This window comes from Hyperolius riggenbachi, chromosome 1 (assembly GCF_040937935.1).
Source record: "Hyperolius riggenbachi isolate aHypRig1 chromosome 1, aHypRig1.pri, whole genome shotgun sequence".
Taxonomy (NCBI): domain Eukaryota; kingdom Metazoa; phylum Chordata; class Amphibia; order Anura; family Hyperoliidae; genus Hyperolius; species Hyperolius riggenbachi.
This window is the reverse complement of record NC_090646.1, coordinates 371,046,372-371,064,748: the sequence shown is the minus strand read 5'-3', so window position 1 is coordinate 371,064,748 and position 18,377 is coordinate 371,046,372. Positions and strand designations below refer to the sequence as shown.

Sequence of the window (18,377 nt, the reverse complement as noted above, 5' to 3'; positions counted from 1 at the left end):
TTAAAACCCATTAAATGTATATGCCTATTTATCCCGGTTATAAAACCGTTTAAATGATGTCCCTATCACAATGTTTGCCGCCAATATTTTAATTGGAAATAAAGTTTTGCGTCCATCCCTAATTACAAGCCCATGGTTTATAAAGTAACAATGTTAAATCCCTCTTGACGTAAATATTTAAAAAGTTCAGTCCCTAAGGTAACTATGTATTTTTTTTTAAATTGTAAATTTTTTTATTTTTTTTTTTAATTACGCTTGCAGGAAGTAGAAAGAGGCTGGGAGTTTGTTATTGCTCACAATGATCGCGCTGCTCAGCCGAGCGGCAGCGGATCATTGCGGGGCTTAGATCAACGAACGGGAATGGATTTTCCCATTCGTTGATCTCTGAGCGAGCGGGCGGCGGCGTGTTTACGAGCGGGAGCGCGGGCAGCGGCGGGAGTGCGCAAAGTACGGATTTCTCCGTCCCTGGAGGTTAAAGGATGGAAAAAGGGACGGAGAAATCCGTACGGGCGGGGGTAAAGTGGTTAAAATGACTTGCAGCTATTTTATGATTTTGATATTTTAAATCACTTAAAGAGAATCTGAAGCGAGATTAAAACTCGCCTTGCACCTTAAATTCAACAGGGGAATGTATGCCCCTGCTAAATCACCGCTATCCCACGGCAGAACGGGGGTCTTAACCCCCCAAATCCCCTCCATGGTGTCCGGGGAGCGCTTCCTGTTGAGGCAGGGCTAATGGCTGCAGCCCTGCCTCTCAGCGTGTCCATCGCTGATCACCGCCTCTCCCCCGCCCCTCTCAGCCTACCTTCACTGAGAGGGGCGGGGGAGATGCGGAGATCGGCCGCTGATAGACGAGCATGGAAGCAGAGCTACAGCCGAAAGCTCTGCCTCCATGAGCAGCAAAATCCACGACCAAGTTGGTTGTGGATTTTGCAGTGGGGGATTTGGGGGGTAAAGACCCCTCGTTCTGCTGCGGGATAGCGGAGTTTTAGCAGGGGCAAACATGCCCCTGTTAAATATAAGGTAAAAAGCGAGTTTTAATCTTGCTTCAGAGTCTCTTTAAAGGATTAGTGTACTAGTAGCATAAACTTCAGGGTCTGTACACCTATAACATTTTGGAAGTCAACTTATTAGCTCTCATTTCTTCCACTAGCCCTTAGAGTTTAAATTAGACTGTCCAACAAGCAGGAAATCCCAGCCAAAGGACTGATGAAAGTCTACCCAGCAACAAGTGACCCCCATCCCCCAACAAATGTTTTGAGCCTTCACCTGGGTAATTTCAGACTAAAAGATGATGAAATGGAAGTCCTGTGAGTGCTGGCTCCTAAACGCACCTGAAGTACAACATTTTCATAATGTCAGTGTTCTCCCCATGCTCTTTTAGCCGGGTGATCCACCCGGCTAGTTTTGGTGAGCACCCGGCTGTTATCAGCTCACCTCCTCCTATGCTGTAAGCAGAGTTGCCCACAGAAGCACCGGCCCTGCATTATCTCACCCCACCCGGCTACAATTTCATGCCACCCAGCTGGAAAAAAATTCTGGGGAGAACACTAATGTTTCTAGGTTTTCCCAGATTACAAAAATATTTCAGTGCAGTTGTTAGCGTGCTACTGCAATAGCGCAAAATTAATGGATTAATTAGCATTAGGCAGACATTGATTATTTACCACATCCATATAATGTATGTTTAGCTTTACGGCTGCTTTGATCAATAGTCGAGTGTTATGGCAAGTATCCCTCAAGGTCACTTTAATGAACTTGGACAAATGTGTCAGCACACCAATATTTCCATAGTACACGCTCTTTTATTGAGCCATGCGTGCCCACAAGAGGAAAAAGCCGACAATTGTTTCGGGGCCACACAGGGTCCCCCTTCTTCAAGGCGCGTGGTTACAAAATACATACAAGTTCAACAAACATTATATAATAACATAATCCCTACTCACCCCACCCACAGTGAATTCAATCAGTGATGTCATCTCCATTTGTTTACATAACAAACATGCCCCAATGTTCATCCTCTTGTACGATCTAGGTACTCATTTAAATGATAATGCTAATCAGTGCGCACAGCGCTACTGTACCTATTATTTGTTACCTGTTAGAAGATCCACCAGTCACATCCTGTGTTAAATGTATGGATAATTGTCCCAGTGATTTGAATGTCGGTGGTGATAGTCAGCCGTTATCTACAGCTGTAATAGGTTTATCCGCCGCTGTCAGCGCCGTGCGGCGCCGCCCCTCGATTCCTATTGGCAAAGGGGAAGGGACCAATAAGGACGATCTCGCTAGTGTTGGCGTACTTCCGCACGCCACTCAGCTCCGCCCCTCGCGTCATGCCTGCGCAAATGCGCAGGCCACGTAGACGCAATGTCCGCCCCCACAAGACGGAATGCAAAGCTCCGCCTACATTCGTCATGCGTGTGTATCCACTCACGCAGACGCTGTGTCACTTGTTGCTAAGCAACATTAAGCCAATGCTATGGACCCTTATCCACTATGAGCGCTGTCTCATATGAGACAGAGCCCAAACAAATAGCTATGCTAAGCGGGGGAAGAGAGGCACCAATCAATGGATCTGTAGCAAATGATGTATACAGATGCCACAAACATCTTGCACCACAACATTATTTCACTGAGACACACTTACCCACCAGGACGTAATCGTGTATATGATGGACCATGGACCCTCAAACATGGCTAAAGAAGATAAAGAGGAGATAATGTTATAATTACACACTGCTATAAGGCATGTTCAATATTCAGCATATATGGTAAGACATATTATAGAGTGTTAGTGTGCATACAAAAACAAGTTAAAAACCTGCAAGAGAAACGACAGCTATCAATCAACAATGTACAACAGAGGATATATCTGACTAACAGTCATTATTACTTCAATAATCTATACTATCTCTCCCTGATAAAACAGGTTAATGGATTGTTCTTATTTAAACCTCCAGGTTGTACAGTGCCCAACTCATGAATCCAGAAGGCTTCCCTCTGTAATAATTTAGTATCTCTGTCTCCGCCCCTCATTGGGGTTTTGACCTGTTCAATGACCTGTCCTCTGAGCTGACACGCTCCATGCTTACATTCAATGAAGTGTACAGCAACTGGTTTAGTGTAATCTAAACCTTCATTTTTCTCGTGAGCCCTCCAGGCTACGTTAATGTCACTTCTATGTTTTTGAAACCGTATTTTAAAGGGCGATGTCGTCTTCCCCACGTAAGCCTGGCCGCAGGGGCATTTCAACATGTATACACAGTAATCTGTGTTGCAATTATAATATTCCTTAATTCTGTATTTCTTGCCACTTCTTGGATGGTGGAACATAGGTCCTACTATTATGGAATTACATATATTGCAATTTGCACATTTATAGCAGCCTTTCTTGTTCGAAAATGTAAATCCTTTACTATATTTGTTGACAGGATCAGCTTGTACAAGCGAGTTTCTCAAACTCGAACCTGATCTGTATGAGAATAAGGGTTTACTTTTTATGGAATTTGTCAAAGTGTGGTCTGCTTGTAGTATATCCATATTCTTAGTCACTGCATGTTTAACGCACCCAGAGGCTGTGTTATAAGTTTGTACAAATGGAATCCCTTTCTCGGTTCTTTTAGTTGCTTCTCCATTAAACAGTTCTATGGCTCTCTTTTTAGCTCGGTCCAGTATATGTTTCGGATATCCTCTTTCCAGGAATCTTTTTTCCATTTCTAATAGATGTGATTTCCTGGTTTCAATGTTGCTGCATATCCTTAATGCCCTAAGAAATTGTGACACAGGTAGTCCCTCTTTCAAATGTCTCGGATGAGAGCTATTAAAATGCAGTAGGGTGTTCCTGTCGGTCGGTTTTCTATATAAAGAAGTTTCAAGAAGCCCATTAGACGATATGACCATCACATCGAAGAATGGTATATGTGTGGTTGACATCTCGGGATTAAATACGATCCCAGGGTAGATGGTGTTAAGGTATGTGATGAATTCAGTGAGTTCACTTGTTGTACCCTGCCATAGTAGGAAGATGTCATCAATAAATCTTGTCCACCAAATGGCACATCTTTTATATAAACTGGTGGAATAGACGTACTTTTCTTCAATCAGCCCCATGAAGAGATTGGCCAGAGAGGGTGCGGCCGAGCTGCCCATGGCAGTGCCTCTATGTTGTTGGTACCATTGTTTTTCAAACTTAAAAAAGTTGGATGTTAAGATTAGTTCAAGACTGTTCAGTACAAACTCAGATGGTACTCTTCCAGCGTCCGATTTCTCCATAAAGAATCTGACTGCATTTAGGCCTGCCTCATTTGGTATCGATGTATACAACGCTCCAATGTCCATGGTGCAAAGTATAGTATCCTCATTTATAGGGTTGATTGCCCGTAATTTGCTCAAAAAATCGTTGGTGTCTTTTAAGTAAGCTGGTAACTGTTGTACAAGTGGTTGTAACAGATAGTCAATGTACTGTGCAAGGGGTTGTGTCATTGATTCAGTCCCTGACACTATGGGTCTAAACTTTAATGGATTAGTCCCTTTATGGATCTTTGGTAACCCATACATCACAGGTCTTCTCGGGTGTTGAATGTCCATATAATCGTATTCCTTTTCAGTAATCCATTCATTGTTTAGTGCAATTTTTAACAGGATTTCCAGCTGATTTTTAACTTTAATGGTGGGATCATAAGATATCTTCTTATATGTGGTCTCGTCGTCTAGCATGTTAATCATTCCATCGCGATATTTAGAGTAGTCCATAATAACGATCGCTCCATCCTTGTCAGCGGGCTTGATTATGATCGTATCATCATTCTTTAGAGAAGATATGGCCTCTCTTTCGAGTTTGGTCAAGTTAAGATTGTTCTTCCGATTGGCCGACATCTTATAACTGTCGTGTTTCACCATCTTAGAGAAGCTGTCAATGCTGTTGTATTCCCCCGGGGGTATGAATCTGCTTTTCAATTTGAAGGGGCTATTGATGGTAGGAGTGGATATGGTTTTGGTTTCTGATCTACTAAAATATTGTTTGATCTTCATAGATCTTTCATACATGAAGATATCCACTTCGAATTGAAAGTTGCTGGGCTTCATTGTAGGGCAAAAGGAAAGGCCTTTAGATAATAAACTAATTTCATTTGGTTGGAGCACTCTCTGTGACAGGTTAATTATCGGGGTCGATTCCTTGTTTCCATTGGATGCTTTTTGTTGTCTTTTCCGATAGCTCCTCCTGGATACAATTACCCGAGACCACAGAAGCCTAAACAACCAAGACCAAGGGGCCCCAGAGGTCCAAAACCAAGGCCGAAATATACACCAAGGAATCCTGACAGTGATGTTTTCACGGAAAATCCGAGTACCGATAGTGATTCTGGAGCTGGTCCCTCTAGCCTTTTTCAAGGGGCAGGAGGCACAGACGACCCAGGAGGAGCTATCGGAAAAGACAACAAAAAGCATCCAATGGAAACAAGGAATCGACCCCGATAATTAACCTGTCACAGAGAGTGCTCCAACCAAATGAAATTAGTTTATTATCTAAAGGCCTTTCCTTTTGCCCTACAATGAAGCCCAGCAACTTTCAATTCGAAGTGGATATCTTCATGTATGAAAGATCTATGAAGATCAAACAATATTTTAGTAGATCAGAAACCAAAACCATATCCACTCCTACCATCAATAGCCCCTTCAAATTGAAAAGCAGATTCATACCCCTGGGGGAATACAACAGCATTGACAGCTTCTCTAAGATGGTGAAACACGACAGTTATAAGATGTCGGCCAATCGGAAGAACAATCTTAACTTGACCAAACTCGAAAGAGAGGCCATATCTTCTCTAAAGAATGATGATACGATCATAATCAAGCCCGCTGACAAGGGTGGAGCGATCGTCATTATGGACTACTCTAAATATCGCGATGGAATGATTAACATGCTAGACGACGAGACCACATATAAGAAGATATCTTATGATCCCACCATTAAAGTTAAAAATCAGCTGGAAATCCTGTTAAAAATTGCACTAAACAATGAATGGATTACTGAAAAGGAATACGATTATATGGACATTCAACACCCGAGAAGACCTGTGATGTATGGGTTACCAAAGATCCATAAAGGGACTAATCCATTAAAGTTTAGACCCATAGTGTCAGGGACTGAATCAGTGACACAACCCCTTGCACAGTACATTGACTGTTACAACCACTTGTACAACAGTTACCAGCTTACTTAAAAGACACCAACGATTTTTTGAGCAAATTACGGGCAATCAACCCTATAAATGAGGATACTATACTTTGCACCATGGACATTGGAGCGTTGTATACATCGATACCAAATGAGGCAGGCCTAAATGCAGTCAGATTCTTTATGGAGAAATCGGACGCTGGAAGAGTACCATCTGAGTTTGTACTGAACAGTCTTGAACTAATCTTAACATCCAACTTTTTTAAGTTTGAAAAACAATGGTACCAACAACATAGAGGCACTGCCATGGGCAGCTCGGCCGCACCCTCTCTGGCCAATCTCTTCATGGGGCTGATTGAAGAAAAGTACGTCTATTCCACCAGTTTATATAAAAGATGTGCCATTTGGTGGACAAGATTTATTGATGACATCTTCCTACTATGGCAGGGTACAACAAGTGAACTCACTGAATTCATCACATACCTTAACACCATCTACCCTGGGATCGTATTTAATCCAGAGATGTCAACCACACATATACCATTCTTAGATGTGATGGTCATATCGTCTAATGGGCTTCTTGAAACTTCTTTATATAGAAAACCGACCGACAGGAACACCCTACTGCATTTTAATAGCTCTCATCCGAGACATTTGAAAGAGGGACTACCTGTGTCACAATTTCTTAGGGCATTAAGGATATGCAGCAACATTGACACCAGGAAATCACATCTATTAGAAATGGAAAAAAGATTCCTGGAAAGAGGATATCCGAAACATATACTGGACCGAGCTAAAAAGAGAGCCATAGAACTGTTTAATGGAGAAGCAACTAAAAGAACCGAGAAAGGGATTCCATTTGTACAAACTTATAACACAGCCTCTGGGTGCGTTAAACCTGCAGTGACTAAGAATATGGATATACTACAAGCAGACCACACTTTGACAAATTCCATAAAAAGTAAACCCTTATTCTCATACAGATCAGGTTCGAGTTTGAGAAACTCGCTTGTACAAGCTGATCCTGTCAACAAATATAGTAAAGGATTTACATTTTCGAACAAGAAAGGCTGCTATAAATGTGCAAATTGCAATATATGTAATTCCATAATAGTAGGACCTATGTTCCACCATCCAAGAAGTGGCAAGAAATACAGAATTAAGGAATATTATAATTGCAACACAGATTACTGTGTATACATGTTGAAATGCCCCTGCGGCCAGGCTTACGTGGGGAAGACGACATCGCCCTTTAAAATACGGTTTCAAAAACATAGAAGTGACATTAACGTAGCCTGGAGGGCTCACGAGAAAAATGAAGGTTTAGATTACACTAAACCAGTTGCTGTACACTTCATTGAATGTAAGCATGGAGCGTGTCAGCTCAGAGGACAGGTCATTGAACAGGTCAAAACCCCAATGAGGGGCGGAGACAGAGATACTAAATTATTACAGAGGGAAGCCTTCTGGATTCATGAGTTGGGCACTGTACAACCTGGAGGTTTAAATAAGAACAATCCATTAACCTGTTTTATCAGGGAGAGATAGTATAGATTATTGAAGTAATAATGACTGTTAGTCAGATATATCCTCTGTTGTACATTGTTGATTGATAGCTGTCGTTTCTCTTGCAGGTTTTTAACTTGTTTTTGTATGCACACTAACACTCTATAATATGTCTTACCATATATGCTGAATATTGAACATGCCTTATAGCAGTGTGTAATTATAACATTATCTCCTCTTTATCTTCTTTAGCCATGTTTGAGGGTCCATGGTCCATCATATACACGATTACGTCCTGGTGGGTAAGTGTGTCTCAGTGAAATAATGTTGTGGTGCAAGATGTTTGTGGCATCTGTATACATCATTTGCTACAGATCCATTGATTGGTGCCTCTCTTCCCCCGCTTAGCATAGCTATTTGTTTGGGCTCTGTCTCATATGAGACAGCGCTCATAGTGGATAAGGGTCCATAGCATTGGCTTAATGTTGCTTAGCAACAAGTGACACAGCGTCTGCGTGAGTGGATACACACGCATGACGAATGTAGGCGGAGCTTTGCATTCCGTCTTGTGGGGGCGGACATTGCGTCTACGTGGCCTGCGCATTTGCGCAGGCATGACGCGAGGGGCGGAGCTGAGTGGCGTGCGGAAGTACGCCAACACTAGCGAGATCGTCCTTATTGGTCCCTTCCCCTTTGCCAATAGGAATCGAGGGGCGGCGCCGCACGGCGCTGACAGCGGCGGATAAACCTATTACAGCTGTAGATAACGGCTGACTATCACCACCGACATTCAAATCACTGGGACAATTATCCATACATTTAACACAGGATGTGACTGGTGGATCTTCTAACAGGTAACAAATAATAGGTACAGTAGCGCTGTGCGCACTGATTAGCATTATCATTTAAATGAGTACCTAGATCATACAAGAGGATGAACATTGGGGCATGTTTGTTATGTAAACAAATGGAGATGACATCACTGATTGAATTCACTGTGGGTGGGGTGAGTAGGGATTATGTTATTATATAATGTTTGTTGAACTTGTATGTATTTTGTAACCACGCGCCTTGAAGAAGGGGGACCCTGTGTGGCCCCGAAACAATTGTCGGCTTTTTCCTCTTGTGGGAACGCATGGCTCAATAAAAGAGCGTGTACTATGGAATTATTGGTGTGCTGACACATTTGTCCAATGTCTTATCTGGAGATACAGATGCCTATATCTCAGTGTCAAGCACCCAACCGATTTAACTGATGGTGTGCCCTTCATAACCCAGTGAACACTTTAATGAACTGAGATGCTGGATCTTTAAGCAATAATCGTCGGCAAAGTCCATTGTCCCTTTCTTACCATAGAAAACAGTGAAGAGGATAAGTGATCCGGAAAACCTGGATCAATCACTTATGCTCTTTACTGCAACTAGGGATAGATGTCTGCAATTAGGTGATAAAAGTTAGGGTTAAGCACTCAACTCTGCTTTATCAGAACATAGTTAGGACTGCTGAGGGATGGATAATTAGGGTTTATGCCATTTCAGTCTCATGCATGGTGGGCCTAAATACAGGACAACATGGATTCATTAAAACCAAATCTGAAAAAAAAGGGAAGTCTCTGTGTCCTATAGAGCTTTGCCGTCCTCTCACGGTCCTCTTGTTACAGTGCTGTCACCGACGTTAGCAGTATTCGAGCAATGGGTTGAATGCTGCTCTATGCTGCTACAGGCGGCTTCTGAAGGCTTCAGGAGCCCAAGTGCTCCCAAAGACAGGCGGCTCCGTACTGCACACTCAAGCCTGTGCATTACGGAGCCTCCAGTCTTTGGGTGCACTCGGCCATCAAAGCCTCCAGTGGGAGAAGATTGAAGCAGAGTTGACAGCGCCGGAACTAGCAGACCTCAACAGGAACAGAAAGGCTTTACAGGATCCAAAGCCTTTCCTCTCCATTAGGGAGTATCTGTTTTTTTTTTTTTTATTCACTTCAATCTTGCTTTAAAGAGAGTGTCCAGAACTGTAGCAATTTAATTGCTAGTTTACTTAGCTTTCAACAACCCCCACAATATTTTAATATACCCAGGGTGAGACACATAAACCTTTGGCACCTACAGGCTAACAAACCAATGCAGGTTTGTGCATCTTCTTTAGTGCGATCCACTATTCTCCAGATGTAGAGTAACAACTCCATAGCATTATGGTACTGGTAGAATCCAAAGCATTGGTAAAACACTCAACAGTAGCTAGGAAGAGCTTACAAATGACACGTTGCTCTAAACAATTATAAATTAGGAACCATTACCCTATATCAAAATATGTATCTGTGCAACTACATTTTCACACAAATCCATGAAAATATAAAGCAGGTTTGCAGACATCCTACACAAATTCAAAGACAATCTGCACAAGTCCACACACGCTACATAACCATTTGTCTCTCGTCATTCACTACACAATTGCTCACCCTCTTTTTCCATATACCAAGTACTCAATTTTTGCAGTAATTTCTCTGTGCTGGTATCCCGAGCAGTCTGGAAAAATAAACAAACTATATTAAAACGAGAAAATACAATCTTCAGACAAACAAACTACGTAGTAAATAGCATACCCGAACTAAATGTCCTAATGCAAAGGCGTAAGACTTCTGTACTACACTGTTGCGATCACCTAATCCACTTAATAAAGCACTCATAAGTTTACCTAGGTAAAAATAAGGATTGTGTAAGTAGAAGTTGGGTGTGCTGGAAACAAGTAAAACAGATTGACAAATTCTGCTGTAAAGTTATGGAGTAAAAACAACATACCGGAATAAGGCATTAAGTCCTGAGGACACTGCGTTGTTAAAGATACAACAACACTGGCACATCCACCCTACAGTAAGAAGAAATATTTTATTGTACATGGGTACACCCTAGGGCACGGCACTTTTAAGACAGATATATCTGATGAGGGATCAACAGGTAACATAGAAACATAATTTCAGGATACAAGCCCCTCCTGACTTGCAGGTTTATATTAGAATGCAAGAATACACACCAGTAACTATGTTGACTTATTTGGACCACAATTTAAAGAAGCACATAGCGACATACTGCTGTATATTAATATGTAGCCCTGCCATCCATGTGATGTCACAGCCTAGGCTGTTAAAGAGAACCCGAAGTCGATCTTGAGGGGGGGTGGGCAGAGGGGACACAGAGGCACGATCTCTGCCTAACACCGCCGCTCTCTGCCCCCCCCACCGTCGTGCTATAGCCCCCCCCCTCCAGTTAAGCGACAAGATTTGTCACCAACTCGGAGGTAAACAGAGGGGAGAGGAATTCCCTGATTAAAACGCCTGCCAGGGGCATTCCTGCAGGGTTTACTGATCTGCCATAGGGCAGCTCTCTCTCCTTGGCTGCACCCACACACACAGTCTCTCAGCGCACCGTCGTGACCCAGGAGTCATGCAAGTGAAAGTAGACCATTGCGGCCCACAGGAGTGGCGGTTTTTGTGGCTACCTGATCAGCTCAGCCCTGCGGATCAGGTAGCCTACTGTTTTTTTTTTTTTTTTTGAGCCTACCTCGGGCTCTCTTTAAAGGGAACCAGAGAGGAAGGAAAATAAAAAAATAGGAAAAGCTTTTATATATACCTAGGGCTTCCTCCAGCCCCATAAGCCTGGATCGCTCCCACGCCACCATCCTCCGCATTCCTCTATGGCTGGTACCGGGTCTCGTCACTTCCGGCGGACGCAACCATTTTTCCGCATCACAGGGCTCCCTCCATATCCTTACGTATGCGCCTGGGTAGTATGGAGCCGCATGCGTAAGGATACGAAGGGAGCTCCTGTGATGCGGTAAATTGGCCGCGTGCTTACGTCGACTGGCCGAAACTACGGGACCCGGCACCGGCGGATAGAGGCAGCGGAGGACGGCGGCGTGGGAGCGATACAGGCTTATGGGGCTGGAGGAAGCCCCCGGTATGTATAAAATCTTTTCCCCTCAACATCTCTGGTTCTCTTTAAGCTATGTGAAATTCTCCTCCCAGAGCATTCTGGGAGACCAGGTGTTTTTTCTACTAGCTTCAGAACACTGAGGCCCATATGCAGTTCTTCTACTTAAAATTAATTTCCATCACTTTTCAACTGAAAAAGTAGGTGAAAAGAATACCATTAAAATTATTTTAAGCATTTTCTTGCTTTCTGGTGGCTTAAAAGGCATTGTATTTTCAAGTTTAAAAATATCATCTAGGAGAAAACTAAAGAGAAAAAAAAGTGAATTGCATATAGGTCTGAGTATACGAACATTCCGCAGAGCATCACCTAACAGCACTAAAGATTTAACTCATGAATGATACAGTTCAGAAGGTAAATCAGAAAGGTTTTACAATGGGCAAACACTGACTAAATCCTCATTTATGAATATTGTTTTAAAAAAAAGCAATTGTATTCATTATGTTATCTTCAGTACAGTTCCTCTAAGATTTTGACTCTGAATTTACAATAACCACCATTACCATATACTTTTTCATATACCTTTAAAAACAGCATTTTAAAACCAATTTAACAATGTAATTTTATATTATTGGCAATCAAATAAATAAAAAAAACACCTTTTCATTACATAATATAAAACTTAGCCCAGACAAGCTAATTAAAAAATACTTGCTAAAGACATGCATTTCTTTCAAAATACCTGTTGTCGCAATAATGTTCTGCAACTAAATATCAGCTTGCATTGCATTTCATTATTTTATGATATTTTCCATGCTATGACCTTTACAGCTTTTCTCATCCATTGAGCAGAAATGTTGCAGAAAATCCTGCTCCCCTGCATTATTTATTATTATTGTCATGGTGGTGTCCACTTTTTTAACTTCCAGCTACTGTTGATTTACATGTGTATAGTTTTATGAACTTGCAATACTAAAATAAAAACAAGCAAACACACAAAGCTCACATAACTTACCTTTGTACCCAGACCAAGTCCACTTTTAATCAGTTCACACAACCGAGGGACAAGCTCAGCCAGAACAGAGACATCCAGATGTTGAATACACTACAAAACAAAAAACAAACCGCATATAAGAAAAAACGCCAATTTGCATTTCTAATTTTTCCAATCACAATAAAAAAAATCTACACATAGAACAGAAATGATTGCCCTGCTAAACAAAATGCTTTCACAAAGGCATAAAAAAAGTTTTGGTTTTTTTTGCAGTCTTCTGGTTCAACTACCAAATTGTATATATATTAATGCGTTTATATAGCGCCAACATATTACGTAGCGCTGTACAGAGTATATAGTCTTGTCACTAACTGTCCCTCAGAGGGGCTCACAATCTAGTCCCTACCATAGTCATATGTCTATGTATGTATCGTGTAGTGCATGTATCATAGTCTAGGGCCATTTTAGGGAGAAGTCAATTTATCTGTATGTTTTTGGGATGTTGGAGGAAACCAGAGTGCTGGGGGGGGGGGGGGGGGGAAGGACCCACACAGACACGGGGAGGACATACAAACTCCATGCAGATTTTGACCTGGCTGGGATTCGAACCGGGGTCCTAACGCTGAAAGGTGGGAGCGCTAACCACTACATCACCATGCTGCCCATATATAGTTTCTTTGCTTACATATTTTGGGAGCTTTTATTGATCTCCTTTCATGTTATTATAAGTATATGTAAGTATATACTTGTACTTTAGACCTAGTTGTCCGCAACATCCTCCTGTCCCCCTAAAAACTTCCTAGCGTTTGGTGCTATTTGCAATGCTTCACAGAATATATGTCACTAGGTCTTCACTACCAGCCTTGCAGCCAATTTACCCCCAAAATATATTTTTTGTTCAAAATAATGCTTATGTAATATTGATCAATGGCCCACACTGAGAGACAGTCATTGTTGTTAAGCATTTATACAGAGCGGACAGAATGCCCACATAACTTTACAGAATAGACTTAACTCATTGTTCAATCTACTACAGGGTGGGCCATTTATATGGATACACCTTAATAAAATGGGAATGGTTGGTGATATTAACTTCCTGTTTGTCGCACATTAGTATATGTGAGGGGTAAACCTTTCAAGTTGGGTGGTGATCATGGCGGCCATTTTGAAGTCTGCCATTTTGAAACCAACTTTTGTTTTTTTCAATAGGAAAAGGAACATGTGACATCAAACTTATTGGGAATGCCACAAGAAAAACAATGGTGTTCTTGGTTTTAACGTAACTTTATTCTTTCATAAGTTATTTACAAGTTGCTCTTTGTTTACAGCCATTGGCATGTCGCCGAGGTTAACACGTGAGGAGCGGATAAAAATTGTGTTGATGTCTGGTGAACGCAGTAACCGGGTCATTGCAGCAGATTTCAATGCAAGACACCTTACAAAACCAACCAACTCCCAAGCTACAGATAGCAAACTGCTTGCTAAGTTTCGTGAAACTGGTTCAGTGTTGGATTTGCCAAAATGTGGACACATGAAACCTGTCACTAATGAAGAAACATCAGTGGCTGTCCTAGCTTCATTCAGCAAGAGCCCACAGCGTAGCACTCGCCGCATGTCACTGGAGAGTGGCATTAGTCGAACATCCCTTCGGCGGATATTGGCTACTCACAAATGGCACCCTTACAAACTCAACTACTGCAGCATCTCAATGAGGATCGGCGCACTGAATTTGCAGAATGGGCAAACCAAAAATTGGAACAGGACCCTCAGTTTACGCAGAAGATTTCGTTCAGTGATGAGGCAAACGTTTATGCAGTGTTCTCCCCAGGCCCTTTTAGCCGGGTGCTCCACGCGGCTAGTTTTGGTGAGGACCCGGCTGTCATCGGCTCACTTCCTCCTATGCTGTAAGCAGAGTTGTGCAGAGAAGCACCAGCCCTGCATTCTCTCATCTTGCCCCCCCCCCGGCTACTTTTTCATGCCACCCGGCTACTTTTTCTGTTTCAATATATTTTTATTTGAGAACAGGGGTGTCCAATAAGACATTGCAAACAGTGAAACAACAGCTTTTGGTTACAAACATATAATATGTCCAAACATTGGTGATAATGTACACATGTCATTATTTAGTTCTCAAAGATCTTTTAACAATTTTCTATGCGTAGACAGCAAAAGGATGCCTTTATGAATATAATCAGATAGCGTTAGGTAAAGAGAGAGTGCCTATAGTATAAATGTAATAGACACTAGCAGAGCTTGGGAGAGTTTCAATAGACAGATAATGTAATAACTTTTACAGATAATGGGTTAGAGATATATATTTCTTACATCGACTCTAAGAGAGCATTGCCCCAAGGTGGCACTGGGGTAATTAAAATGAGAAATGCAAGGGTCCTGTTTAGTTTAGACTTTTTCTAGAGTTTATTACTTAACAGTGAAAGTTACCAAGTCTAAAGTGAGTCTTCATCACAATATAAGAAGTTAGGAGGGAGTTAGGTCAAGACTACTGTCAAAGGGGTTCAGTTGTATCTAGAGACTTGGGGCCATATGCAACTCTCTTCCTCACCTGAGTCCTCACCCAGGAGATAACTTCCAATCTTCGATTTTAAATAACCCTCCATCACTTTTCAACTAAAAAAATACCAAAAAGTAGGTGAAAAAGTACTAATAAAATTATTTTGAGTATTTTCTTGGTTTCTGGTGGCTTAAAAGGCATTTTATTTACAAGTTTAAAAATTTCACCTAGGAGAAAACTCAGGTGAAAAAACCAACCGCACACGGGCCCCAGTCCCAGAGTTGTCTACCAATTATAGAGGGGTTCAGCTCATGATCTTCTCATATTTTTCAGAACATTGGAACTCATACCAGACAGCCCAAGTTTTCGAGATTTTGTGTGCCTGGTCATGGGCAATCATCACAATCTCCTCCAGGTCTTTCACCTTATTTAATCTCTGAAACCACATCTTGAGAGTAGGAGCAGTGGTTGAACCCCAATGTAGGGGGATTAGGGCTCTGGCTGAATTGATCATGTGTGGTAAGATTGATTTCTTATATGATGGAGGAGACAGAGTGGAATTATGGAGGAGGTAAGTGTCTGGTGAGAAGTTCACAGGGAGCCCAGACACTTCTGTAACAATTCTGTGAACCTCAGCCCAAAACGTACTCAATACAGGACAGCTCCATGAGATGTGCAGAAGGTTTCCTGGGCAGTTGCCACATCTCCAACAAGCCTCTGAGGTTTCTGGATAGAATTTATGGAGGAGGCGGGAAGGGGTCCTATACCACAGCGTCTGAAACTTAAAATTCTGTTCTTTAGCATTTGTATTTCTAGCTGACTTATGAGTGTTGATAAATATTGTAGTCCATTGGTCATCAGTCAATGGGGAGGGGAGAAGGGTATCCCATTTTTTCCTAAAAGAAAGAGCTGAATGTGGTTTGCTATCCCTCAGAAGGGTATAGGCCCATGACAACATATGGGCTCTTGGGGATCTCTCCAGACACCTCCAATCGAATGTGGTGAGTGGGGTGAGTGCCTTACTTTTTACTTGTGTTGATAAGATATAGTGTCTGATCTGGAAATAGATCCAATTTGGTAATTTCACATTCTTTTCAGTATGTTGGATTTCTGGTAGGTTTTTGACTCCTAAAATATCCGTGAAGTGTAGGATTCTAGAGGTGTCTTTTTTATTCCAGGATAGGAGGAATCTGGATGAGTCCCCGGGAACAAATTCTGGGTTGCCCGATAAAGGTGACATAGGTCCAGGAGATTGGGATATATGAAATCTAGCAATGCATTTTTGAAAGATTTTATGTGTAGCTTGAATCAAGGTATGACTAAATGGGTAGCAGAGTGAATGCCTTGGTAGGGACCCATGCTAACCCCACAAGGGAGGCTCCACATATAATCTGTTCGATGTCTGTCCAGTCTTTACGTGCAACTGATGCTGTCCAGTCTGTAACTCTGAGTAAGTGTGCTGCATAGAAATATAGCTTTAAATTTGGTAGCCCTGCCCCACCCAGATCACATGGTAAGGTTAATATTTCATCCCTTATCCTTGTTCTTTTATTGGCCCAGACAAACTTGTCGATAAGGGTTTGTAGATTGTTCAGAAAATTAGGTGGAATATCCACTGGAACCGCCTGGAACAGATACAGAAGTTTTGGCAGGATAGTCATCTTGGCAACAGCCATTCTGCCAAACCATGATAAACCTCTCAGTGTGTTCCAATTTCGTATGTCTGCCTTAACCTTTTCCTCGACAGGTAAGTAGTTTAGCTGAAAAAGTTTATTCAGGTCAACTGGGATTTTGATCCCGAGGTATGAGATGGCGTTTTTTTCCCAACGAAAAGGAAATTCTGACATGCATGCCTCCACCTCTGACTGTTTTAGAGTGACCCCCATAGCCCAAGTTTTCCAAAGTTTATTTTCAGATTGGAGATATCTCCAAAGTCTTGAAGTGCTCCAATTAAGGCTAGGAGGGTGTGCTGAGGATCAATTAGGAAGAACAACATATCGTCTGCAAATGCAGCTACTTTGAAAATTCTTTTACCTATTTCTACTCCTTTTATTTTATCGTTGTTGCAAACATGGTTTAGAAAGGGCTCTAGAGTAAGAACATAGATCAGTGGGGATAGTGGGCACCCCTGTCTTGTGCCATTGGATATATTAAAGTGTCTAGATAAGACTCCATTAGTTTTGACACAAGCAGAGGGATTGGAGTAAAGAATGTTTATCCATGCCAGGAGGGAAGGACCAAAACCCAAAGAAACCAGCACTTTTTCCATGTAGTCCCATCTTACTCTATCAAATGCCTTCTCGGCGTCCGTGGAAAGGAAAAACCCCACCACGGAACGCCGAGAAAACCAATTGTGTATCCTTATTGCTTTTGTTGTGTTGTCCCTCCCCTCCCTGCCAGGGACAAATCCCACCTGATCAGGATGTATGATATTGGGCAACAATGGTGAAATCCTATTTGCCAAGATCTTTGCAAGGATCTTGGCGTCATTGTTCAAAAGAGATATAGGGCGGTAACTCGCACATGAAGTGGGGTCTTTACCCTCTTTGTATATAATAGTGATGTGAGCCTCTAAGAATTGTTTTGAGGGGATAGATTCCGAAGTAATTCCATTCATGGCTTTAACAAAGAAAGGTGCTAGATCCTTTGCAAAGGTCTTGTAATAGGCTGAAATGAGGCCATCTGGACCAGGGCTCTTACCTAGTTTAAGATGTTTAACAGTTTGGAGAAATTCAGAAATGCTTATAGGTGACTCCAGGTCTTCTAAAATTGATTTGTCTAGGGTTTTTAGGCCCCACTTTTCCAAGTACTTAAATATTCTATCTTTTCTAATTTTTTGCTCTTGTGGCGTGATATGTGCAAGTTGCAAGTTGTAAAGCTCCATATAGTATTGATGGAAAGTTTCTGCGATCTCCTGGTTGGTATGATGCAGCACACCCCTCTGGTCTTTTACAGCTGTGATTTGTTGTCTGGCCCTTCTTTTTTTTAGTCTTCTAGCTAACTGCGTGCCTATCCTATTGCTCCATTTATAAAAGGAAGCCTCTGAGTATAGTAAAATGCTTTTTGCCTTTCTATCAAGTAGTGCTTTTAAATCTAATCTGAGAGATGTCAATTCTTCCAGAGTCTTTAGTTCCAAAGACTGTTTGTGGATAGATTCAAGGGCAGCAATTTTTTTGTGTCAAGGTTTCTAGCTGAAAAAGGTGTTCTTTTTTTTCCTTGCCCCTATTTTAATCAATTCCCCCCCCCCCCCGAATTACGGGTTT

General features: G+C 41.9%; 1 protein-coding gene across 2 annotated transcripts in view; it reads right to left on the bottom strand.

Moving 5' to 3' along the window:
• Positions 1–18,377, bottom strand: part of ECPAS (Ecm29 proteasome adaptor and scaffold) — a 184,324-nt gene that overhangs the window by 43,670 nt on the left and 122,277 nt on the right. For both annotated transcript variants that reach the window (XM_068234316.1, XM_068234317.1), the window contains 4 exons: positions 12,624–12,713; positions 10,481–10,547; positions 10,285–10,376; positions 10,141–10,207 (listed from right to left, as the gene is read on the bottom strand). In XM_068234316.1, the coding sequence (XP_068090417.1) occupies positions 10,141–10,207; positions 10,285–10,376; positions 10,481–10,547; positions 12,624–12,713 (316 nt within the window). The remainder of the gene's footprint in view (positions 1–10,140; positions 10,208–10,284; positions 10,377–10,480; positions 10,548–12,623; positions 12,714–18,377) is intronic.